This window comes from Paramisgurnus dabryanus, chromosome 12 (genome assembly GCF_030506205.2).
Source record: "Paramisgurnus dabryanus chromosome 12, PD_genome_1.1, whole genome shotgun sequence".
In the NCBI taxonomy this organism is placed as follows: domain Eukaryota; kingdom Metazoa; phylum Chordata; class Actinopteri; order Cypriniformes; family Cobitidae; genus Paramisgurnus; species Paramisgurnus dabryanus.
Genome location: NC_133348.1, coordinates 23,259,043 through 23,286,463, shown reverse-complemented (window position 1 = coordinate 23,286,463; position 27,421 = coordinate 23,259,043). Strand labels below are relative to the sequence as shown.

The 27,421-nt window shown below is 36.4% G+C and overlaps 2 protein-coding genes across 2 annotated transcripts in view; both read left to right on the top strand.

Annotated features, from left to right (window-relative positions):
- The window catches only part of LOC135739008 (tumor necrosis factor alpha-induced protein 2-like), a 93,991-nt gene extending 77,541 nt beyond the window's left edge, over positions 1-16,450 (top strand). Inside the window, exons 2-12 of the mRNA XM_065257254.1 lie at positions 4,253-4,294; positions 4,469-5,099; positions 5,333-5,447; positions 10,821-10,943; positions 11,104-11,198; positions 11,627-11,719; positions 12,091-12,205; positions 12,285-12,410; positions 13,734-13,889; positions 14,110-14,231; positions 14,415-16,450. Coding sequence (XP_065113326.1) covers positions 4,273-4,294; positions 4,469-5,099; positions 5,333-5,447; positions 10,821-10,943; positions 11,104-11,198; positions 11,627-11,719; positions 12,091-12,205; positions 12,285-12,410; positions 13,734-13,889; positions 14,110-14,231; positions 14,415-14,607 — 1,791 coding nt within the window. The 5' untranslated portion in view covers positions 4,253-4,272 and the 3' untranslated portion in view covers positions 14,608-16,450. The remainder of the gene's footprint in view (positions 1-4,252; positions 4,295-4,468; positions 5,100-5,332; positions 5,448-10,820; positions 10,944-11,103; positions 11,199-11,626; positions 11,720-12,090; positions 12,206-12,284; positions 12,411-13,733; positions 13,890-14,109; positions 14,232-14,414) is intronic.
- Positions 16,451-20,107: 3,657 nt separating this feature from the next.
- eif5 (eukaryotic translation initiation factor 5) lies at positions 20,108-27,237 on the top strand. The gene is made up of 12 exons (XM_065257251.1): positions 20,108-20,203; positions 20,428-20,648; positions 21,204-21,483; positions 21,568-21,649; positions 21,734-21,906; positions 24,252-24,363; positions 24,862-24,983; positions 25,068-25,229; positions 25,336-25,497; positions 25,600-25,764; positions 26,628-26,768; positions 26,906-27,237. The coding sequence occupies exons 3-12, from the start codon at positions 21,412-21,414 to the stop codon at positions 27,002-27,004; spliced, it is 1,290 nt and encodes a 429-aa protein (XP_065113323.1). The 5' UTR covers positions 20,108-20,203; positions 20,428-20,648; positions 21,204-21,411; the 3' UTR covers positions 27,005-27,237.
- Positions 27,238-27,421: the final 184 nt, after the last annotated feature.

The following is a 27,421-nucleotide window of genomic DNA, read 5'->3' as shown; positions in this document are numbered from 1 at the left end:
TATGATGAAACACCAAATTTTCTTTTTTATGTTGTAAATACTGTCTTTGATAGTGTATAACTCTGGTTCTGGATGGTCTAGCAGACTGCAGACAGTTCTGGTTGTTAGCAGCAGCAGACAGTAAACAACCAAAAAAAGAATGAACTCTTTAGCATGTCGCATTCAAAAGTTATTCTCATTTTACTAAAGGGTGTGAAAATACATTTTTCATAAAAATATTAATTTTTTGTTTTGCACATATAATAAAAAGCTAGGGATTAATTATGCACACAACCAAAGAAAATGCTGTGAATGGACTCATTGTTTAGAGTAGGACCTAAAATAAAAGATGGTGTATCATTTGTGGCTATCTGTGCTATCTGAGGCAGTTCACACTCAAGTTTCTCATATGTTTACAAAAGACCATTTTTTACCTTATTATTCATTCGATGATTGTTGGATATGTGTTGATATTAGAACAAAAATAACGCTGTAGCCTTATTCCTGAGAGTGAGAGCTTTCATTTGATATAAGACTTGCCCATGTTTGTCATTTTTGAAAAATATGAAATATGTAAATATTAAATGATATGATAAAATATTGGGGGGGTGATAGTGTAAATTAAGTGTAAATAACTTTCTTACAGTAAAAGATATGTCAAAGTGATGCATATCTGCAGAAAGTAGAGACTCTAAGCTTTCAAACAGTAGCTCATATGTGTTACTGGGGTCCATGATGGAGCATCAAAGATTAAAAGAATATTTTATATTAAGTCAAAATACGAAATTTTGGACCCGGGACAGGGTCCTCAGGGTTGAAGAGGTTAAAACTCAATTTTGCTTTTCTCTGCACTAAATGGCAGTGCTGTGGTTGGATAGTGCAGATTAAGGGGTGGTATTATTATAATAAGAGCTCCTTATGACATCATAAGGAGAGCCAAATTTCAATGACCTATTTTTTCATGTGCTTGTAGAGAATGGTTTACCAAAACTAAGTTATTGCGTTGATCTTTTTCAAATTGTCTAGGTTGATAGAAGCACTGAGGACACAATCATAGCACTTAAACATGAAAAAAGTCACTCATGAAAAACTAATGCTGATTATTTGGGAAACATTCTCTAACAGCAGTCAAGTTGTCATTGTATGTCAAACAAGTTGTGCATTTGTTGTAAAACAGGAGATCAGACTTAGGCTACTCTGTGCTGCTCAAAGTGATGCTCTCCGAGGCAGAGCTCCATTCCTCTGTGGGTGAACGAGGATATGCTTTTTTATTGGTTGTTGCGTTAAATCTTACCCAGATACCACAATGCTATTTTCTGATTGGCTATTGTGTAGCCTCTTTCTTTCTTTTTTTTTTTTTTTTTTGATTGGCTGATAAGTGGCATACTCGGCATGGTCTACTAGAACTCCGAGGGAGACGGGCTTGATCGGTGCGGCCAGATAGACGCTGCAGCATATTACATATAAGATTAATAGTTTTTCCCTGAGAAATGTGTGTGGCGGTAGTGTATGACAAAAGACTGAAAGCCCGGCTATTATCAGACCCCACCGGGAAAAGTCTTGACTCTCCCGATTGCCACTCCGCCACTGGCTGTGGGACATACAAATAAGTAGGCTGATTATTAGGACATTAAACTTAAATTATTAGTCTACATAATTTTCCTATCTTGTCATCGAACATTAAAAAAGGCTACATTATGTGAGCAGCATAACTGTAATTCTCACATGTCTATATTAGTTGAGTGCACTTAAACACGCGCACACACATAGACAGAGGACGAATTCCAAACGACGCGTAGGGAAGAAGATGCAGCATAAACAGTCGCTCCACATAAAGTGAAAATTACATTGTTTCTCATTTCTTTATTCATCAAATGTATTTTACCCTATAACTGTCACTGTCCCACAGGTGGGACGTTTGGCATTACATATTTAAAACAATAATTACATAGTCTAAACCTACACCAATCTTGACAAACTATATACCGTTGGAAAGCTCTAAGAATGTAGTTTTAATATATCAACACCATTTTGAAAAAAAAAGTATGTAGTAAGAGTCATTTTCTAAAATATCGCAGACCAACAGTTGGGCCCAAAATGTTATTACATATTTTTTTGTAAATATCCCATTAACCTGAAATAACCTCGACAAACTATATATTGTTGGAAAGCTCAGGGAATGTAGTTTTCATATTTCAAGGCCATTTGATGATAGAATTTGTATAGGGACAGTTATTTTGTTAAATGTCACTCACCCCATAGGAATACATATAAATGATTATAAATTTAACACTAATACCCTATAAACTTGAAATAATCTTGAAAAACTATATATTGTTGGAAAGCTCTAGGAATGTAGTTTTCATATTTCAAGGCCATTTGATGATGGAAATTTAGTAGGGACAGTCATTTTGTTATTTGTCACTGACCCAGTAGGAGTCCATATGAATTTGTATATATTCATAATTCTAATATTCTTCAAAATGAATATATGAATCTTCAAAAATCTTGACAAACTATATATCGTTGGAAAGCTCTAAGAATGTAGTTTTCATATTTCAAAACCTTTTTGCATTAAACACAATGCAGAGACAGTAATTTATCAACTTTTGACAAGATATTGCAACTAACCGTTGACACCTAGTGGCCTTGGTTGGTAAAACCACTAAAAGTGTGACAGAAACTTCATTTTTTGTTATTTTCACCTAAAATTTGGTTCAGAACTAGTTGAGACTTGTGTCTTTATTGGTGTGGTGTTTTGAGAGTAAAACATTTTAATTTTTATATACATTTGATTAGAGAGTATATACTTTATTGCATTATTTTTATTATTTAAAATAAATTTAAACGGGTATAACTTTTTTGTCATTTAATATTTACAACTTCAAACACCTCAGTGTAAAACTATAAATTGTCTTCTTAAAAAAGAGACCAAGATTTTGCTTCTAAACCAAAGAATGCCAGAGTTATAGTAATTTTAACGTGCAGATCACCTTTTCACCCCCCCACTCAAAAGGGGCAGTGACAGTTATAGGGTTAATGGACTACAGTATGAGACACAGTAGCGCAACTCTCTCTCAAGTTTATACATCAAGAGTTCTGATCTTTGTAGGGCATAGGGATAATCATGTTTGATTGGAGTTGGACTGGACACATTGAACTGGATGTGTGTCTGTGCGTACAGAAAATTGCTCACTGTAGCAGCTTCTTGCAGTTAAATTGTTTAAAATCACTTAAGTGTTAACATTTGCAAGCATTTGAAACACGTGCAAATGATCAACTTTCACCCTGTTTAAATTTGCATATTAATCCGCGAATCGAAAGCGAGCCAAACTGTGGGTCGTGATTTGTACAGATCACGGATCAACTGCGATCAGTTACACTAATTAGTATTAAAAAACAAACATCTTGAGATACTTGGTAGCCTACAATATTTACCTCTTATGATTGAGCATTAGAGATTTGGGCTCGAGTAGGCTACTTGCTGGTGGCAAGCTCCTCATTTCTCTGATGAGTCCACGACCACCGGAAGTGAACTTCACGGAGTATTGAACAGAAATTTTGTTGAAGAACGACAAAATAACGATATTAACCAGTTATCATTTTTTTAAATAAACGTTAACATATGTTTTTTTTAAGTTTCAAGTTTCGTTTCTGTTCCTTGCAAAACATCAAAAGTTTCTAGTTTTCATTTTCGTTCCGTGAACCGGTTCAAAGCCATGATCTGAAGTAAATCTAAAAGTTTTCATTTTAAGCCAAAATTTTAATGCAATAATAATAATTTTTATTTATATAGAACCTTTCAACACCCAAAGTCGCTTTACAAATATTGGACAAGATAATCATAAACAAACATAAATGTACAACAATATTAGCAGTCACTTATCGGGGTAAAGTAAAGTAAAATTATTTATGAGTATGAGCAGAGACTGGAAGCCAATGAAAGATTGGAGCAATGTGTTCATTCTTTCTAGTATGTGTGATCAGGCGAGCATGCAGAGTGTTGAACGTATTGTAATCTATGGATATTTTTAGCATTTAAAACAATGGCACTGATTTTATATCAGCGCAAGCCACAGTATGTACAGACAAACTCAAACACAGCATTTTTGTCTGAGACTGAACTTTAGGCCTTGTCTCTTAAACCAAGTATACAGTCTGTTAAAGCAGCATTTACTTTAGATACTTATTTTACAATAAATGTTTAATATTTTACATTATAAGTGAATTATATATTTTTATTTTTCAATAATAATATAATTTTCTTGTCAAGGTTCCTTTAGTGATCCTGAGATGGGGCCTGAAATTCTATCAGGTAAAAAAGGACAAAGTAATGATGTATTTTAAAATGTAAATTAATTTTTCTAATAAAGACTAACTCTAGTTAGTGTGATTGTGTACTTTGCTATATCACACGTTTAATTAACAATGGATAATTTTCTAAAAAAAAAGACATCAAACAACAAAATTGTTATTTCACAAACTGCAGTGGACCTTGATTTCAATGAAATCCTGGAACAGAACCGTCTGGCTGAAGCACAGAAGCTGCTGGTGGCTGCTGAGGAACGTCTGTTTGGTTCGAATAAATCAGCTAGAGCAGAGGAAGAGGAGGGAGAGCTGCCGAATAAATACCAATACCTCATCACTCATCTGGAGATGATTATCAATGAGTCCTTCATTGAGGACAACCAGGAGAGACTCAAGAGTGCTGTGACTGCCATACTTCAGGAGGAGGCACAGGACAAACGCTGGGAGACTCTGGCTGTGGAGAAACGGCCATCATGGAGGCCAACAAGGTTCAGAGAGATCCATGACACACAACTCAAGGATGTTGTGGAGAAACGAATGAAGAATGCAAATGAACAGGAGAATGGGGCGAACGAGCTGTCTTCTCCCTTGAAGAGAGAAGTGTGCCGACTGGGCAAGCAATTACAAAACGATCTGCTGGTGGTGGTCAGACGGTTGAGGGAATGTTACCCACCAGACTTTGACATTTGCAGAATTTATGCCCAGCTTTACCATCAGGCTTTCTCCACCAGACTCCAGGAGCTGACCAGATCTAAGGTGGATGTTGAGGATTGCTGCTATATATTACGTTGGATTGTGTTTCACTACCCAAGGTAAGAGAGACTGAACCAAGTTGCAACGTTAGGATGAGTCATTTAAAAAAGCAAACCTTTGTTATAATTCTTGAATATACTTGTATAACATCTGGATTTGTCTAGTATTCTAGCCTCTAGTTTTTACATCATTGTCTCTCAAATAAACATTAGCTTACGCATTAACTTGCACATATTTAGCTATAGAACAGAAAAATAAAACCTAAATAAATTTCACCTCTGGTATGTTTTAGCGATGTGCTGAACCACCAGGAATTGAAAGAGCACATCGACCAATCATCGCTTGGACCTCTGCTGCCTGAAGGAACGCTTAAGATATTACATGAACAGTACTTTTTACATAAAGAGGTAATTCAGTGGATGACTTTTGTCATAATTTTAATAAACTTTATTTTAAAGGTGCTGTAGAATGTAAAACTGTATTTACATGAGCATAGTTGAATAATAAGAGTTGTGTACACTGTACAATGACATACTGTGAGCCTCAAACACTATTCTTTCCTCCTTTTTATGCAAACCTTGTGCATGCAAAAGATGGAAAACAGGCCAATCTCAACATAATACTGACTGTGACACTGTTACACATTAATTTAATTACAATGTTGTTACAGTGCTAATAACAAAGTTGTGACAGCTGAGTTAGCGCTATATGCTAGTTAATGTTATAGCATTTCGGCTAAAGTTCTACTATTAGTGACTACGTTTACATGCTGTAAATATTCGGGTTATGGTCAGGTTAAGGTCGGGTTTCGGGTTTCTGAAACATTCGGAATAACCCGTTTACATGCGTGAGCAGAGAGAGTTACCCCTGTATACATGGAATTGGCAATGTCCCGATGTAAACTGTGATTAAAAGGTAAATGCGGTGATTTTGCGTGGCTCACTATTGCGCAATGCGGTTTTACCGCCTTCATTTACTAAAATAAAATTATTATTTAAATCCAGAACAAGCTGCACCGATGTAGAAGCAGGGTACGCTAAGTTACATGTCTTTCCTTTTATGAGAAAAAGATTAACAAGCTATACTAGCCTTCAGCTAAATATATTTTTGAAAAAAAAAAAATTAATTGAAGAACGATTTTCTAACAAGAAGGTTTTTTAAGTGCATATTTACAGAGCATCGGTAAATACAGAACACAACCGTGTCTTAAAGAAATTAAAAATTAGACAGTATTTATGCACCTATAAATGTACAAAACGAATGCAATAGCTTACAGAAGGCAATGAATATTTATTTATGGCATTTTCTATAATATATTAGTAGATAAATTAACATCTATAAAGTATGAAAACGAATAAATCATTATTTTGGCTAAATTAAGCTGGATGGATAATTTTTATAATTGTCATCCTTTCAGAACAAGCTTATATGCTATCTATAATAACTTACAGCATATCCTGAGTGTTACTTTGCCGAAAATATGTAGAAATACATGCAAGTAAAAAAGTACAGAACAAAAATGTTTACCTCACGCGGATAGAATGAAAAGCCTTTAATTAAGCGGACTGAGAACGTGCAGAAACAGTCGAGATGATCATCAATGTTTATAATGTTTCACGCAGGTACTGTTGATGATAAACTTTCATATCTAAATGTCAGGTATAAGTATTCAGTCAGTTAATAATAAGTGCACCGGCGTTATTGCAACATCCTTATCCACGGAGCGGACGCTGTATACAAAGAAAAAACCAAAGGTTTTTATTCTAAGTGGTTTTAATGCTGGTAAGCAATCAGTTATGCCGCTTTGTATTTGTGTTGATCAGTTAAATTAAAGTAATTTTAATCTTAGAAACTGAATCAAGATGCAGACGACGCTACAGTTATTCTGTCATCTTTAACTTTTTCATTCATTCACTGTATTTAACGAAATATGAATAGCATAGTATTACATTTTGAATTCAAATTCACACAAAAAAGCAAGTTACTCTCATAACTATTGACAATCTATTTGGCCTTTATTATACATGTATGCTTTGAAAAACAAAAATAGCTATATATTAATTTACCGTGAAAAACGCGGTTGTTGCAATTGGTTTCCTCCTCGCTCTAAAAGTGTGGCGCATCTCTCTCGCCATGCTTACCTCTACTCCCTGCGGGTTTTTTGGCGCATACAAAAAGTTCCTCTACTCAAAAGACCAAGATTCCTTGCGAATAGAACATGCGCAGTACACAAATCAATGTTCCTTTTGATGGGAATATCCTGATGCGCGTTTACATGACCAAAGTTTCGGGTTAGAAAAGAGGTAACCCAGGGGTAATATTCGGGATTTTAAAAACAGGAATATGAGCATATTCGGGTTTTTGCCGGTGTTTACATGGACGTGCGCGACCGGGTTATTGCTAATATTCCGGATTTGAACGGGTTATTGGCTGCATGTAAACCCAGTGAATGTTACGTTTTGCAGGTCCATACTGAAAAAACACAAACTTACCATCCAGAATCCTCCATTTCCAATCTCTGCACAATTTATTATTCCTCAAAATCCGTATCTTCATCTGATACAGGCTTAAACATGTTTGCACACACCCAGAGCTACTGAAATGAGCCGCTGTGTGAAACAGCCTATTTAGAGCAGAGCTCAACGTTATTATTCATGACCCTTTCAAATAAGGTAATAATAGACCATTTCATTCTAAAAGGGTTATAAATGGATGTAAAATGTTTCTGGATAATTTTTGCACTTAATAAAGTCACATGTAGATATCAGAGAACAATTTAACATATTATTACAATGCATTCTTTGGCACCTTTAACCCAGAGGCCACTGTTTTGGTCACATTGCAATATGTGACATCAAAAAGTTGCAACCGAAACCCGTTCTATTAATACTGCAGCAAGGTAAACGAGGTTAACAAGTCTACAATTATTAAATTGTAAAATAATGTAAAAAAGAGGATGAGATGTATAAATGCACACAGACAGTATAGGTAACAAACAATAAGAACAATAAAAAAATCTCAGAAATAAAAGACAATCAAAATTAAGATGAATAGAGAAGTAATGAAGTAAGATTTGGGCAAAACCAATGGTGTCCATATAAGAAGAGCTTGTGCATGCCAGCCAATAGAGAAATTGCATGTGTTGCAAGGAGCTCTGCTTTATGACAGCATTCTTTCAGTATTCTTAAACAGTATTCTTAAACATTCTCGTACAAAGAAACTGCAAAAAAAAAAACTTACATTATCGTCATTGCACATGAGTACAATTTATGTTCAAGTTGCCGGTTGTTCTGATGCTTTGCAATGCACTTAGGGATCTACGACAAGTTTTAAATACTACTTAAGTTACAATGCTTTTGGAAAACAGCCTGTAAGTCTAAGATGATTCCTTTGTTAATTATTATGATCTACTTAGGACTGCGATGCTGTGTAATCCACCCCTGATTTGTTTATTTTCCCTCTTAAAGGATCACTCCACTTTCTTAGAAAAAATCCTGATAATTTACTCACCCCTATGTCATTCAAAATGTTGATGTCTTTCTTTGTTCAGTTGGAGAAAAAAAATTTTTTTTACTTATTGGACCCCAACAGTTTACATTTTAAATGCAGTTTAAAATTGCAGTTTCAACACAGCTTAAAAGGGCCCTGAACCAGTGTCGGCGCCACGAGCGGGCCCTAGGGGGCATGGCCCGGCCACTTGAGTCACTGTGCCCCCTTACTTCTCAAAATAATAATGAACTTAATAATTTAAAACATGTGCTGCAAATAAATTTGGTTATACAATGGATACTGATTAAAATAAGGAGTATAATTAATAAAAAAATAATGGTAACACTTTATTTCGATAGTCCACTTTAGACATTTTACTTATTATAAGTAACTTTGCAACTACATATCAACTACTAATCTTTAGAGAATTAGTAGACTGTCTGCTTAATATCTACTAACACTTTATTGTGATGATATCTCAACAGACATTCAACTGACTATAACTATCTTTTCAGGTGCATGTCAACTTATTCCACTAACCCAAACCTCTTCCCTAACCCCAACCCTTAGGGGTTGTGTACACCAAAACTTTTACGCCCGCGGCCGGCGCATGTTTTCAATTGTTTCCAAGGGAAGCTCTGCGTTTTTCAAATAAGCCAGCAGCTAGCGGGTTTTTTCCGTGCTGAAAACCGGCACTCAGTGGTTTTTCCGCGCTCGGCGCGGAGCGTCGAGAGTTGAAAGAGATTCAACTTTGGGAGAAAAGCTCCGCTCGTCAATGTTAGTTATCACACGGCCGCCCAATCACAGTGGAGGAGGGGCGGGACATTACCACAGCAACCAACCGGCTCGCAGCTGAAGTATCACAGCTACCAAAGCGCTCAGCTGAAGAAAGCTGGCACTCATCTGAAAAACAGCTGGCATTCGGCAACCTCAAGGCGTTTTCAGCCGCGTTTAAAAGTTTTGGTGTGTCCAGCCCCTTACAGTCTACTAATACTCTAATGACAGTTAGTTGACGTATAGTTGCAATTTATTGAAAGGTAGGTGGCATGTAGTTGCAAAGTTATTTATAGTTAGTAAAATGTCTAAAGTGGACTATCAAAATAAAGTGTAACCAAAATAATAATTAAAATACTAACCCACAATGCAATGCTAACATAGTCAGCCAGTTACATACACGCAGCCACTACATTTGAACAACACAAACTCAAAGCTATCCCCAGTGTTTTATCTGCACTGAAAGTTAATGTCACGTTCGGGGTCTCAATCGCCATCTCATTCTCTATCTAAATAATGTACACTTGTAGGCTAAGTCTCGGCATTTGAGCAAGACAAAGAAATTTTAAAAGGACCCTCTTAAAAAGTTTTTAAAAGTCCTCTCGTCGCCTGCAGCTCTTCTAAAGGTAAAATGTATTGTTCATTCTGGTGTTAGTTAGATATGTCAGTGACATTGTTTTCTTTTGCTGTTATTTGGTTATGTACTGGTCTTTATGATTTGCGTGAGTTTTTCAGTCTTGCACTTTAGGGTCATGATAAATTATGGTTTCACTATAGTGAGGGATTTATTTGCGACAAATTGGCCGGCTGTAATAATCTCGCTTATTTCACAGCTATTTACTATACGAGTAAATATATAGACATAACATTTAGATTTTATGTCTTTTATTAGCTTATTTTTAAGAAATACAAACCTTCTGAGAACAAATACGTTTCATAATGGGTGAAAGCCAGATGTGATAAAACAAGTTAAAAGTCAAAAGACGAACATTCGGTTTAATCAATGTAAATACAATCTCATATATGTTATTAATTATATTTATTTTGTATAATTTGAAGGTGTTAAACTCCCTGTTAACGTGACTCGCACTCAGCACCTGGGTGAGGCTGTGTTTCAGGCGGTTGTTCAAGGAATAAAATACCTTTGAATGTTGCGACTGGCCAATCAGTACCAAGCATTTTACAGTGCCATGTAGTAGTAATAATAATAATAATATACTACTACTAATAATAAAATAATAATATGAACGAGGTGCCCCCCCAGTTAAACAGGAGGGCCCCTCATTCTGTATTCTCTGGCGCCGACCCTGCCCTGAACGATTCTGACCGAGGCAAACAGGTCTTAGAGAAATGATAAACAATAAATAAAAATATGCACTTTTAAATCAAAACTTCTCGTCTGGCACTAGCTGTGTGACGTGTTAGCGTGAACCTTACATGATGCATAATCACGTTGAAAGGTCATGCATGAGGTATATTGTTATTGATATTTCCTGTTATTGTTTATTGCTCATCAGAATGAAGTCAGAAAGTGGCTGTCCACTGCTTTTGGGAAAGAAATAAAGAAATTGAGTGATGGTGTTGAGCCACATCTGGTGGATGGATTTTACGTTAGCAGCCTTGCTGTAGATATTATACCGGTAGGTTGTAGGTTCTTCTAGTCACTTTCTAACCCTCTTCTATAACTTGTGTTTGTTAATAAAGTTAAATAATGCCTGTTTCATGTAGCTGACATAGAAGTGTTTAAGGCTTTACTCAAGATAGCCCAAGTCATGAAATGTCACCATGTTTGTTTTACAGCTTATTGATTCAACTATGAAGGAGATGAAAGCAATTTTGGGATCTGAAACTAAAAACGAGTACATTTTACGCCAGCTGGACAGTTATCTAAAAGAGTAAGTGCATTTGAAGAGTTTGGTTCCAAAACGAGATATTTTTGTCAAAGCATTATTATGTTATCATGTTTTTATTGTGTTTTATTGTGCTACTTATCTGTATTTTTTAGTTATGAAGGCTTAAATCAAAAGAAACCAACTGCAGTTGGACTGATTACTGTAATTGGCATGCACAATAAAAAACTAGACGAAAAAAATTTGTGATCCCGTTTTGAAAACTCTTGATTCATTTATTTGATCTAAGTTTATATCCAAAGTGACTTAAAGTGTGACTTAGTAATGTGTGGCCTGGGAGCTAAACCAACATTTGGCATTTCAAGTGATACTGGCTTACAAAAACACACCACAAAAATGACATTTTAATTGCTCCATTCCCATTGCATTAAAATGATTCGACTAACATGTGTTTCCTTGTTTTTCAATGGCAGCTATATGAAAGATCAAAATAAACTTATCAAAGTTAAACAAGGAGGTCCTGCTAAATCTCTCTGTGTTTATCTGGTTAACATTCACCAGTTTAGGTGAGTTTGCTTGATTCATTGAAATTTATTTAAACCCTTATCGCACCAGTTTGTACTAAATAATAAAATGCATGTTTTATTGTTTTGTGAAGCATTTTAATAGCTTTATGTCCAGTTACAAACATACAGTAAATGTGATCACATGCATCACATCTGAGGAATTGTGTGTTGCTCATATTATTTATATGATTTATTTACATTGTTTATATTTATTTATATTATATATTATTTATATCAATCCTCATATAATCATACATAAACAATGTTCATATAATTTACATAAACTCTCTCTAGACTGTAAACATGCAATCTACGAACTGTAATCATATTCATTAACATTTTTGGCAACCATTTTTTCTCTATGTCCTTAGGAAATATGTACAAGAAGCAGAAAGTCTTTTCCCAGAAAAGACTAGAAAAGCACTGCTGTGTACATTAGCAAACATCAAAAGAGTTTGTCAGCAATATTTTCACACAGAACTTAAGGTTAGTAAAGAAATCTTTAATGTAGTTTCTCTATAAAGATAAAAATGTGTTTAATATCTTTTGTGTTATTTCTCCACAGCCACTGTTCAATAAGTTTTGGACTAATGCCTGGTATGATGGGCATAATAAGGTTTTGGATGGCCTGGTGAAAGCACTTGAAAATCAAATGCATCATTTAAAACAGCTGGAGTCTGTCTGCCGAGAGGTCAGAAGCAAGCTCACTTTAGCTGTAGATAGATAGCTCTATAATTACAGTTTTTAAACGGTGTGTAATATGCAAGTAGACTCTTTTATTGGTACTAAGGGATGTTAGTACTATTTTATCATATAAGAATAAATTAAAAATAAATACCATTGCAAATAGAAGATTTAGCCCAAGCACATTTAAGGAGAACCTATTGTCCGATTCACGATTTTACATTTCCTTTGGTGTGTAAGTGTGTGTTAATATATGTTAACAATATGCAAAAGGTACATACCCCAAAGTAAACGATGACGCAAGTAATCGTTTCCAACTTACCGTATTTTTCAGTCTATAAACCGCATTTTTTTTTTTCAGAACTTAGCTGGTGCTGCGTCTTATAGTCAGGTGCGCCTTGTAAGTCAGTATGAATTCATTTTGACATTTATGAGGCAAGAGACAACATTACCGTCTACATCCGCAAGCGTCCGCCATATGCTGCTTCTGTATTTATATAACTCAATGGATTCTGTAATGTGGAATGACGAGTATGCGAACTTCACGCTAGTTGGCTTGTATTTTAGCATATTCAACCTTTCAGGTAAGTTCTGTATGCTATGGTTTATTGTTATATAACTGATAATATTACTTTAAAGGAACAGTATGTAAAAAATGTATATCAATTAATCATAAAATGGCCCTGATATGTCACTAGACATTAAGAAATAATTTTCATTTCAAATATTTTTATCACTGACAACAGTAGTCCGGCCAGGATATCGTCATTTAAAAAGTGGAGTTGCAGCCCTCAACTGATGTTTATGTTGTCATGTTGTGTATTGGCCACCAGTTGTGTGACTGCAGTACCAGTTTTAGCCACAAGTTTTGTGATTGCAATACCAGTTTTGGCCACAATCCTACATACTGTTCCTTTAACGTACAGACATCTATTCAGCCTGCTGTTCTGTCTACTATTGTTTAGTTGAATAGCTTGTTTTTCCAGATAAAATGTCAGTTCTTCGGCTAGGATTTTGTAAAAAAAAAATTCTAAATAAAAGCGACGTATAGTTCACTGTGACTTATAAATGTTATTTCGTCTTACTAACACATTTTTGAATGATGCGGCTTATACTCCGGTGCGGCTTATAGTCCAGAAAGTAAGGGAAATCTCTTTTCTTGGAATACAACAAACACATGGATTGTAGGCAACAATTTATAATTTACTTATTTACACTGGTCATTATCATAATTTTGTAGCATTATCAAAGTTGTGTTAAGAAATGTGTTAGTATGTATTCAACAAATCATGGATGCACAACTGACGAGTCTGTGTCTGTCTGTGTATAGAAACTGCTGGGCGAGCTGCATTTAGCAGTAATGGTTGAATATGTGAGGCGAATGATGAAGAGAAAACTGAAACTGAAACGGAAGAAACAGCAGGAGAAAGCCGCTGAGTTTATGTGCCAAGACAGCCGTATTATCTGCTCTACATTTGCCAAAGAGGTGAGAGAACAACCACACATACAGATTCCATATGTGGAATGAGAAAGTTTTTGTTACGGCGCTATTGTTAGAGTCATTCACAGACATTTCCGTTTACCTCCAAAGCACAAATTAATGAAGTGTAAATTCAAAATACAGCAAAAACAGCTGTAAAAAAGTACATCTGATTTTTAGAGTGCCTTATGTACTTTTCTTAATAAATTATTATTCTCTTGACAAGGGGTCCAATGAGAATTGGCTTTCTGAAATACTGCCAAGATTATCCGAGATCCTGAGACTTCAAGACCCTGGGAGCCTAAAACTTGAGATAGTTACACTAACCAGAAATTATCCTGACCTGAGGTATAAGTTTATTAAATCATTTTCACATCACAACTGTATGCTAATAGATGTTCATAGTTCTAGTTTGCTTAATAATGGTTATGAAAACTTAACTCCAAAATATCTAAATATATTTTGATACTCAAATATTTAAATTGTAAGATGCTTGCTTCATTAATCATTTTTGTTTTCATTCTCTGCTAGTGAGCAACATGTTGTTGCTGTCTTAAACCTGAAAAGAAATCTTTCAAGCACGGATCTGCGTGGGATCAAAGATTGTTTGCGTGATAACAGGGACACGCAGGACAATCAGTCCTCCCCTTCTTTCTTTTCCAAAGTTATTGTGAAAAGAAAAGATAATAAGTTTGCTGTTTTATTTCTATGTAAAAAAATGTGATACACGAATCAGTACTGAAGCATTTAATGCCCTACGTATTCTTAACCCTTGGTTATCTCTTTCACGTTTCACACTTTTTATAATTAACCAGGGGTTAACCCTGGTATTCATAATCTGACATTTTACACTGTGCATTCCTAAACCCTGGGTCAAGTGTCTCCAACACTGCTCCTACACACCTGTCTGTAATTATCAATCATCCTTGAACACCTTTTCATAATAATTTCAGGGACAACCTTGTTAAAAACAAAGATAACCCAGGGTTAGGTGCAGCATGAACCCCTATGAGGTTTCACAATGATTGAAGTGAATGTAAATTTGCTAAAAAATCAGGATGAATCATGAAAATTGTATGTGTAGACATAATTTATGTATACATTTATGTTAACTGAATTTGTGTAAAAATCATGCATTTATTTTTAAGTATTGTATGAGGCCTGTATTATGATTATATATTTCATGTATTGAATCACAAGAAATAAATGCAGTATCTTAAATTCTGCAATGTCTAATATTATCATATACACAGTCTTTTGCATTTATATATTTTATTTGTATGTTTTGCTCTGAATTGAAGTTAAGCTAGTCCATTCCCTTTATAAAATGACAGATTGTCTGGTTATCCACAGGCTCGACAAACACATAAATGCCAACATAAAACACCCCGTCAAACACATTATGGGGAATATTGTAACCTTCATTCTCTGCTAACAATGTAAGACAGTGTTTAATGGAAGCATAGTATGATGATAGAAATATTTTCACTTTTTCCTCATCCTGTCTGTCTTGGCATGACCAGTGACATCATATAATGACGACTTTCTGCCCCATTTGCTCCATAATGTGCCTCAACAGGCCTTTGTTCAGAGCCGAGTGTATCTCTGAAAGGAATCTTTGTTTACTTAATGATAATAGCAAATGGAAAAGTGGTTGCTTCTCAGGCGCTGCATGGATGCTGCCCTCTGCTGTTTCTAGTATGGGTTTCTTGACGAAAATGTCACGCTTTCACTTTCAATAACACAAATGAAAATATGGGAACATGAAGCAAATACAAAAATGGAAATGGTTAAAAATATTTTATTATTTTTTATTATTAAATATTTTATTTTTATTATTATTTTTATATTAAAACTATAAAAACATCTTATATTAGATTCTTAATATTGGCCACTCTCATGCCTTATAGGCATTCCCAAAAACCACATAACTGTACTGGAGAAAGACAAAAATCTATTAAAAATGCTGTCATTTTTGTGATTCTGTTATAAAAATCCTCCTGCATAAAGACCATTCTGTGAAAAATTATATTTTTAATATTGACTGAGTACATGTAAAAGATTGAAATCAATGTGAAATCAGCGTTTAAAATCAAACTTTAATGCTCCTATTGGTTTATGAGATTTTAAGCCTACATTTCACAGATAGGGTCACAAATGTCAGGAATTGCATTGCATTTTATTTTATTTTCATTCACCATTTGACAAACATTTGTTTTAAAAGAAGTTTGAGAATGCTTAGGGATACAATTTGTACATATGCAAATGCCTGTTTTGTGTTACGAGTGTTTCTGTAGTCCTCACAATATACTGTACCATGTGAACAATTCCATGCAAATGTCACCTTATAATGAAAATTATTTTCACTTCATTAATTATATTATATCATCTTAGATGTCAATATTTGGTGGATGTACCCATGCAAATTCTCTTTAAGTTAAATAAATCTGTTTTTAGTTTAATTTTAAAGCAATTTTTATAATATTTTCCATATAAGTGCAAATTTCAGAATGATCACTCGCGTCCATAATGCTGTTTCTTTCTACAAAATGTAAAATAAAATGTTCTTTGAAGAGCCGTCCTTTCTCCATTTATTGGGTATTATTATTGCTTCTAGTTGTGACTTTTCATTCACAGAATTCCTACAGATGATGTGGTCTTCCAAACATTTGTGTTTTTTGTCAAATCCATAACATATGCATGTTTTCCTAATCTAAGATTGAAATTTTTTGTAAAACTTCTTAAATGACCTAATATAAGGCCTAGTCCTAACCTAAACTCTGTCCAGGAAGCCACCCCTAAGGGCTTAGGAAAATAAAAACAGATGGTTCAGTATAAATATACACTCTGTGAATTCCATAATGCTGGAATTGCTCATGTTTCCGTGTTTGTTTTAAAGGTCATTGCCATTGTTTTCCTGTTTTTAGTATAGCATCACTTTTTTGTGTATTGTTTGGAACTTCCCTGCTTTCCTAATTAGAATTGACATATTTATGACTCTTGGGAAGAGGCTTTAAAAATGCCAGTAAAGGGGTTTTACTTTCTCTTGTTCTCAGTTTAACTTTCCACACATGAAGAAGGTGTGGTACTTGTTCAGAGTGGTGCATGACCTCATTCTGGTCTTTATCTGGGGTTTTCTCTGCAGTGGTCCATTTACAGTCCAGCATCCCCCCCCCCGAACCCCCCACCCCACACAAACATTTTGGTTGTAAAAATGTATGCTATTGTAGTTCATAAATGTATTCTGAATTTGTTAGTTTAGTGCAAGGTTAAAATGAAAAGGTGATTGAAGAAAAGGTTAAGAAAAGACTTTAAAAAATACTGTATAAAAATTGAAAGCAGCCTGTTTATATTTTTTTAAGTAGGCTATTAATAGAACTTAATGCAGTACATATACAGAAATGTTTTTTATTTTCAAATAGCTCTGCGGCCCTCCAACAAGATGTCCATCTCAAAAATGGCCCCAAGCCAGTTTGAGGCCCCTGTCTTAGAGTGATGGACAGAAACATATGGCTCAAGTTAGTGGCCAAATATGATCTTTAAGCATAATGCTATGCTGCCATCTGGCGTATATTGGACAAATAACAGGTTAGAATTTCATCTCTTTTTGATGTGTTAACTTACATGGTTAACTTAAACATAGTTTACTTAAACAGTTTTTTATTGATGCTTTTTAACAAAAAAATAAGTCAGTATTTGTTATGGCATAATAGAAGAAACAGCACAGACAATTTAGTCTTTGTTCAAAAGATTCTGTGCAACTTAAACTGCATTGGTGCATGGCATGCACAGACAGATGCATGTAGCCTATACATTGAACCATGAAAACATGGTTAAGCTCTGATTCCCAATTCTGTTAGATTTTTTAAAAGGTATGAGAAGCCTGATAGCACCATAAATGTTTGGTAAAAGCATATTTAATGAAGACTTTTGTCAAAACTTGGTCAATCTCGTATTTAGGAGGTGCCTGAGAAAAGTGAGAAAGTAAATGTTTGGTTTGGTCACAATGTCTGGACCAAAACAAATACAGCCTAGAATCCCCATTTCCATGCGTAGTAAATGAGGAATTTTAAGTGTGACCTCTGCTGGAAATTTCCTCTCTGTGTCTTACACACACACACATACACACACACACACGTTATACAGTAAGCTTTATTTGATTCAGCATCCTCAAAAGTATCCAAGACTGAGATTTACTTAGAGACAACTCTCCACTCCTTGGGATGTGTTCTTAGGCAGGGGTCTTTAAACTGTGAAGATGTCACACCCTAAAGTGCAACAAACTATAATAAGTTGGATGTACTTAAAAAAAATGCGTTAAATACTCATAAAAATGCGTTAAATACTCCCATCCCTACCTGCTCTTAAAGCTGTTGAATCAATTTTAGGATATTCATCTCTTTAGCCAGAGAGCTATATCTTTACTAAACATTCACTGGACGAGTGTTGGCCAGACACTTCTGAGATTCAAGATTGCCTCAAATCATGATCAGAATCAATTATAAATACTTTACGTTTGAGCTAATGTTTGTTTCCCTTAACTAGGGATGTTGGAGAATCTGAGGGGGGGCTGGCTAGACTTCTAAGAGGTTAAAATATTATTAATGAATAATCATAATGAGACTACAATATTTGAAGCAACATTGTTCTAACCCCTTTAAATTCGCTACAGAGCAGTAGAAATGTTAAAAATATATGGTGTAATAGCAATTCCTAAAAAAATATTTAAACCATTAGGTTAAACCATTTAGACTGTATAATGTGTTTAAAGATTTGCTCATCATTCATGCCGGGAATCTGAGCAGCAATAAGCAATGTTAAAATTGAGGGGGAGGTGGGGTGGTCCCGGACCTTATAAACGCATTGAGGTATATCCAGGTCCCCTGGTTTTAATTAAAATAAAAAAACTACATGAATTTAAAATTATTTTGCTGCGCTGTCACAAAGCGATGCTGTCCATTATTTGTCCAGATTTTGCAATAAACTAATCCAAAAGATTTCTGTCTGAAATAAATGTAAACTATCAAGTGCGCCTCACGCTGTTTTCTGGAGGAATTGACAGATTTTTAGATTTAGGATTGAGTAAGAGGCTTTTAAAATGTATTCTTAAACTATTATTTTTACACTAGAGGGGTAAGAAATGGTTAGTTAAGGGTCATTTGGGCTTTCTTTGATTAAAACGTTGATCCAGGAACGACAAAAAACGTTGATCCAGGATCACATCTTAATTTGTGAAATTAATTTCTTGTAAACGAGAAGTGGATTTTATTATGGGAATTTATATGTCCCCAATGCATGTCGTGTGTGTAAAATTTGGAGTGAGCATTTATTTTACTTTTCTAAAAAGCTTGGACCCCTAAGATTCTACTTGAGTAGTAAGAACAACATAAGTTAAATCTGGTATATTTTATGTATATATCTCTCAATGTATATTTTAGTCTAAAAGGTTTTTGTCACTGTTCCCAAAACAACAAATAACCATTTGAGTAATCCTATCCCACACTGGCTGTAGTTAAATGCTCTTCAATGGCCTGCATCATGATGTGCTCTGCCAAAAACCTTTTGTTTGTAAACACATCCAGAATTCACTCTCTGTGTTATTTACTCCCCTTGGTTATGTTGCTTTTAAAAGCATATATCCCATTACAGATTTCTTAATAGTAAATATATATTTAAAGCTGCATTAGCGAGGAACAGTAGCTAAATGTTTTTTATACTAAAATATTATGATATTGACTCTAACCTTACACATTTTTCTACCATTACTACATTTAGCCTGGTTTACATTCACTTTACATTTATGCATTTGGCTAAAACTTTTATCTAAAGTGACTTACAGTGCATTACAAGCTATACATTTGATCACTTTGTGTGTTTCATAGGATTCGAATCTAGGACCATTTTCATTGCTAACATGCTCTACCGAACAGGGCCTTCAGGTTAATGAGCCAATATCAGGGATAGTGGGCCAAATATCAAGGACTACTTCAACAGTCCACAAGGGGACTCGTTTTTTTTATGAAATGAAAGTGACATGTTTGTCAAGTATGGAAGACATACTCGAAATGTGACCTCGAAATGTTGAATGAATAAATGTATACTGCTAATAAAAATCAACATAATCGACAATAATCAATAATAATGACGTTTCCCATGATTGATTGCAAATTCAGCAAATAAAGTAGAATCAACAGATCAGTCAGCCAATCAAAACAATGGTTTAGGAAAAGAGGGCGTGGTTAGTTTTGTAGCCGAGTTAAGATTGGAAGTCACGCGGTTGTTTGCGTTCATTGTAGGTTACGAGTGGAAGCGCGTGAGAGGTTAGTTTAACCGAATGAAACCATTTCGACTCAACAATTATAAACATTTTAAGTATATATTTGTGTCGCGTTTGACGTAAATGAAAGTATTTATATTCCGAATGAAAACATGCTGCGTGCCATATGTTAGCTGCCTAACGTTAGCCTTTTCCACGTCAGTCGTGTTCGTTTATTGCTAGGATTAACATGTTTTGTTGTATTGCATTTATTATGTTTTATTCCAGGTTCCCTGCAACCGAAGGCCTCGTGAGTTTACTCTCCAGGGTTTATCGCTCTGCTCAGCAAGGTGTAACCCAGCTGTGCTGACCGCTAACTAGCGCTTCAAACTCAATCGACAACACCAAACCAGCAGTTCACCTCTTCCCAGGGCGACCAGCGGTGTGTTTATGTCTTTGTTTTGCGAAAACGGTGAGTACCTGGACGACAGGAGCTACGGATGGGAAAGGTACGTTGATATTGTTATTTCTAACAGATTAACTCTCGTGTGTCCGCGTATCTCGCGATAACTGGTTTGTGAACTCGCGTCTGCGTGTGATGTGTGCACATCAGGCTTGATATGTTAAATATTGTTCAGATTAAAATGGCGTCCTTTTTCCACCTGTGCTGTGCTGCACGAGGTTGCTCAACAGCGGCCTGTTTGGGACTTTATTCGCATTGTCGTAAAAGTACATAACGTTATTTAAAAGTTTCATCGAAATGTTTTCGAAGTAATGTTGGGTTAGATCTGCTATGCACTTTTATTAAGGTGTACGCACATGACATTGGCATTGTTTACATGAAAATAGCTGCTTATTTCTGCGTACGTATGGAGTGGGTTGCATACTCCATTATCACTTTTACCAGTTGCACTTTGAGATAAGTATTTAGCCTTATAGAATGGGCAACCCTTGAGTTTAGTGCCTGTTGAAGTTGATATCAGTCATGTAACGGTGCCAAAATGCGTGGTGCTTTGTATATTCAGAAATGAATCCTCCTTTTCATTCTGTTTTCCATTTTACAGTGCTATAGTGCAGCTGTCGGAACCTGTTTGGGGGGAACTTAGTCAACGAACTCGACCCCTGGCGCCTCAGTGGCCGTACCCTTCTCATGTCAGAGACAGAGTACTCTTACAGTTGTTTATGTCATCCCCTGCTCGCCAAACAGAAGACACTGAAAATTACCAAATCAAGATCTTCTCATCTTGCTGATAAACCATACGGCAAGCCAAAATGTCCCTCAATGTCAATCGCAGCGTGTCAGACCAGTTCTACCGCTATAAAATGCCCCGTTTGATTGCTAAGGTGGGCATTAAACAAATAATGTTTTACCGTAATGTATTAATACAAGATCAGATTAAGGTTTAGGAAATGTTTTTTTTTCACCAGGTGGAAGGCAAGGGGAATGGAATTAAGACAGTCATAGTCAACATGGTTGATGTTGCCAAGGCTCTGAATAGGCCTCCTACATGTGAGTATTGTATTTAAAAGCCAGACTCCGTTAAATTTGGTTACACATGAGTTTATATTGTTTGTGTCTGTTTTGTCTGATTAGATCCTACCAAATTCTTTGGCTGTGAATTGGGAGCCCAGACCCAGTTTGATGCCAAAAACGACCGCTACATCGTCAATGGATCTCACGAGGCAAACAAACTGCAAGACATGCTGGATGGATTCATTCGCAAGTTTGTGCTGTGTCCCGAGTGTGACAATCCAGAAACCGATTTGGTAAGTACACAATAAATGCTTTATCCCCTCTTCATTTAAACCGGTGCCATTACAGAGGAAAGTTGTCATACAAACTTGTTTTTGTGAAAGTTTTTGACTGCTTCAGGGTTTTTTGCCCCTGTGTCACTTTGACCATGACCTACAGATGAATGTGTGCTGGACAAACATGATGGTTTGCTTTGAATTTGTTGAACTGGATGCCCTTGGTGCAATGGGTGCCCTTTGTGTTTGTTTGTTTGTTTGTTTGCATGCATGTTGCTGAGTATGCTGTTCTCTGTAGGCTCACCCGGATAGTTCGTATGTGCCCATTTTGTTTTGCAGGTCGCACCGTTACACAACCCCTAATCTCATGTGACCGTTAAGTTCATTATTCTGTGCCTTATTTTAAAGTTGGCAAAACTGATAAGGTGCTTGGCAGGCAGGGTTTTTTTTGTTTGGTTTTCTGCAAAAGGTTTTTTAAATGAATGTGTGCATGCAAGCATGCTGTCCTTATTATTTTTTTGTTTGCCATAAATTTTCACTGCATTGCAGTACTGTAAGAGATTTTGAATGGTTCCAGATGATCTGATGTCTCTTATAGGGCTCTCTACCATACATTCTCACTATAGAGTTGTAATAAATACAGCACAAGTTGGGGTGGGGGTATTGGGCCGAACCTGAACTTATTTTGCTGGATCGGGTATCGGACTAACAGGGCCGATCCAAATTCGATACTGTGTGTTACTCATGGTTGTTACTAGCCTGGGAAAACCCAAGCAACTTCCGGCAAATTTAGACTTGCTTTGCAAGTAGTCTGGTAAAGAGGCCATTCAAGCCCATTTCTAATGTCGAGAAATCGTGGCTCCAATTAGGAACATTGGGGCGGCTTTACACGATGACGACAGCGCGGCAGCAACGGTAAAGCAGATTTTGTACATTACACAGATGGATGCTACTGTGAAACATCACTCATTCTTAATGGCTATCGCGTCTGTTTTAAGCAATTTAAACTTTTCTTTTTCATTAAAACCCGAGCAAAGAACAACACTCGAAGCCTTCATATCTAAAAAGATGTTATCGCTGGCTTACCGACTGGATTCAGCAAAAGTCTGATATACCAGCTTGCAACTTTGGTGGCTAATCGAATGGGTCTTAGCGAGAGCGGCGAGCCCTCTGGTAGTGGTGCATACGTCATCCCCTTCATCGCTCTGGGGTGCGTTTCCTGAAAGCATTGTTGCTAACCGGTTAGCAACTTAGTTGGTTGGCAATGGGAAATTGCATTGCAACCAACAAAGTTGCTAACTTTGTTAGCAACGATGCTTTTGGGAAACGCACCCCTGATTGGTTTTAGGGCTATCCAATTGTGCCCAGAGGCATTTGAGCGAGGTCTGTTGGTGACGCCCCTTTTGGAAATGATTTGTCTATAAAGCTTTGCCAGACCATAACTCCGTTACTACTGAGAATGGTCTAGTTTTTACCAGGCTAGGTTGTTACTGTCATGCTATAGAAAAGTCAGACTGTTATAAAAGTACCATAAACATTTTTAAACACTATTCAAAGTCTTCCTAATATATTCAACAGCTTTATGCGAAAAACAAATGCATATATGAAGATATTTAAGGTCACAAAAACTGAATGATGTGGTGCTCGCAGAGTTGGCACGTGCGTCACACACACCACCCAATAATCATATTTTAAACATCTGATTATAAAGTCTCAGTAAACCGCTGGATAAATGCAATACACTACGTGTGGGATCGGTATCGGCTGATAATCAGAATTCCGGTATCGAAATCGGATCAGTAATGGAAAAAGTGGTGTTTGCCCACCCCTAAAGACGTAGGCTTAAAATAAAGGGATAGTTCACCCAAACATGAAATTTGTCATCTACTTACCCTTGTTGTTTTAAACCTGTACGAGTTTCTTAATGCTTTTTAACATAGAAGATATTTTAATAAATAATTGATAATAAAAAAGTTGATGGTACTTTTACAATAGGAAAACGAATACCATGGAAGTCAATGGATACCATCAAATGTGTGCTTGCCATCTATGAACAAAATGACATCTTTTGTGTTCAACAAAATAAAGAAACTCGCACAGGTTTGGGAAAACATGAGGGTGAATAAATAATGACGTAATTTTCATTTTTACATCTCTTTTAGTACAGAACAAAGCAAACATTTGCCAGCAACAAAATGTTTTCACTGCAGATTTAGAAAGCTATAATTTGCCATAGCATTTTTTATTTAAATGCAGCCATTTTAGGGTTCATTGTCAAAAAGTAAAAACATATTGTTTAAATATTGATATTTTCTTCAATAAGCAACATGGATTCAATTTCCCTTTTTTTTTTTTTTTTGTAGCACATTAACCCCAAGAAGCAGACCATTGGAAACTCCTGCAAGGCCTGTGGGTACCGAGGCATGTTGGACACCAGACACAAACTCTGCACCTTCATTCTCAAGAATCCACCTGGTAAATACAAACTGTAATGAGTTTTTAATCGTCTGAAATTCTTCACATTTGTTACGGCTGTGTAACCGCATCCTCTCAAAGCCCTGTGTGGTGTGAGGGAGATTGAAACCAAGTCAGCAGATTCCCGCTTTGTATCATGGACACTAAATCTCCTGTGCAGTTCAGTCGTGGTTCAATATGCATCACAATCTGCATTGTACAGTGTACAGTGATGTTTTGGTTGCTATTCAAAGTGTCCTGACACTCCAGCATAAAGCTAAAAATCGTAAATACAAACATTTAGAGCATCTTCATCCAGTTTGCACTAGGGTCCTGTTCTTGCATTAAAATCCTGACCTTTAAAGGTGCTCTCTGCTTTTATTGTGTGCATTTTTGTGTAGCATGTGACATAACGTTGATTCATGCAGGTTTTGATGGTGTAAACCACAGTAGGCATGTTGACAGCCATTTGTAAAATAAGCTGCTTTGGTTAATTTCCCCTCCCTTCCTGTTGCACAGAGAATGAAAGTGGATCTGTGAAAAAGGAGAAAGAAAAAAAGAATCGAAAGAAGGACAAAGAGAACGGCTCAAGCGGTGGAGAGGCCGGGAACCGTAATGACATCGATGCCCCTGATGCTGTGGTAATGCTGCTTTCTTTGTGAGCATATTTAGTGAGAAGTGCGTTTCGGTTACACCAGTGTAGTAAACTTGCTTTATAATGGCAGGATGGTGATGATGACGATGAAGACTGGGCGGAGGAGACCACAGAGGAGGCCCAGCGCCGTAGGATGGAAGAGATCAGCGACCATGCCAAGGGCCTCACACTTAGTGAAGACCTGGAGAAGTCCCTGGAGGAGAGGGTCAACATATTTTACAGCTTTGTGAAGGTGTTTGTCTTGACCTTTTAGTGAAAACGGATAAAGATTTTGAGATGCACATGCAGAAATGGTCTTTTATTTATGCAACGCTTGCTTTTTTATTTCTACTGTGCAGCAAAAGAAGGACAGTGGATCAATTGACTCTGCAGATAAAGACATTTTGGCTGAGGCTGAAAGGCTGGATGTGAAGGCCATGGGTCCTTTGATCCTAAGCGAGCTGCTTTTTGATGACAACATTCGGGATCAGATCAAAAAGTACAAGCGTCACTTCCTCCGGGTACGTTTCTGCTGTGTGTGTGTGTGTGTGTGTGTGTGTTACGTTGTAATTAAAGCATCCTTTAAAACCGTGGCAGTCATAATACATTTGAATTTCTCACAGTTCTGCCACAACAATAAAAAGGCTCAAAAATATCTCCTGGGTGGATTTGAGTGCCTGGTGAAGCTGTATCCGAGTCAGCTCCTGCCCCGAGTCCCCATTATACTTAAAGCCCTATATGATGCAGACCTGCTGGAGGAAGATGTCATACTGGCATGGGCTGAAAAGGTAATGCGTCAATTCACACTCATTTATTGATTGCTATTGCAGCCATCTTGTTATGAAATGCTTAACTCTTTCACCGCCAGCGTTTTTAAAAAAAAAGTTGCCCGCCAGTGTTTTTCACGATTTTCACCAAAGTTTAATGCCTTCCAGAAAATGTTCTTCTTTAAATATATAAACATACAATATACCAAATGAAAGCATAAATCCTCTGCTTTCAAACAAACAAACAAAAAAAAAACGTTTCATCCTACCTTCAGTGGTTCTTTTGTAATCAGCTTTTGAATATGGGTAGGTTTCTGCAAAAACACCACATTTTGAGCAAAAAGCAGAGATAATTCAATTTTTGTGACTGACTTTTAATAGAGATCCCATTCAGAGCGATCTTTAAAACAGACACGGACATGCAGCCACTTGCCATAGGGCAAAACTTCCGGGTTTAAAAAGTTGCGGAAGGGCGCCACCTAGTGGATAATAGTGATATTGCGGAAAGCCGGAAAATCTCGTCATTGGCGGGGAAGCGTTTTCTCTTAATTGACGAGATATCTCCTCAATGGCGGTGAAAGAGTTAATGGATCACAAGCATTCATAATATTTTAAAAATATTAGATTTGGTTTATTGGTTAGCAGTGTACTATTCGTGAATTGGTTGCCAGTATTAATGCGGTCAGTAATCTGTTACAAGGCAACACTTGGTGGGTCTTTGTCACTTAACCTGAGTATCCAAACGCATGTAAAGCGATAACTACTATCACCTGCATTCAACTATGGTTTGATGGCAACAAAATGCACTTTGCTCCTAACCACTTCACTTTTCATACATTACATTAAGGCCATTTCTGATGCATTTCTGAATGTTTCTGCTGTAGGTCTCCAAGAAGTACGTCTCTAAAGAGTTGGCAAAGGAGATTCATGCCAAGGCTGAACCCTTTGTTAAATGGCTGAAGGAGGCAGAGGAAGAGAGTGAGGGCAGTGAGGAAGAGGAAGATGATGAGGAGGACAATGTTGAGGTGATTGCATTTAACAACTTAATGTTCTTTACGTTTTTTTATGCATACAGTTCCAAAAAAAGGTTGTAAAGAATAATTTCCTCTAATAGGTTATGTGTATAGATTTTGATGAATACTTCTTATTCCTTTATCCCCAGGTGGTATATTCTTCCGCTGCCCGTGAGCTTAAAATGGAGACCACGAAACCTGTAAAGGCGGACCATGAGGAGGATGACATTGATATTGATGCCATTTGAGGATAAAACCAAAAAGCTTTGTTTTGTCAGACGCATGCCTTTCACCTCCTTGGGCCTTCTCTTCAGCAGTAGTGCTATGTTGAAAGCGTCTTATTTTAATCTTCTCACCAGCTCTCTTAATGAATTGTTGCTCTGTTATTTGTAGGCATGAATTTCTTAGATTATAGAGCATAAAATGCACATGATTTCTCCTTGTATTTTTGCAACTATTAAAGATTTGCTTGTGAATTGCACTCTAATGGTTACCATCAACGGTGTCAGAGTCAGTTAAAGCATGGATGTGCTGTTAAGTTCGAACTTCCCATGAATTCAAGTTTGGTGGCTTTTGGAATGAGTATGTTTGACATAAGGATATCTGTAAACCAATGTGCTCCAAAGCATTACAAAATTCTCATTTAGAAGATAAGCAATCTCCCA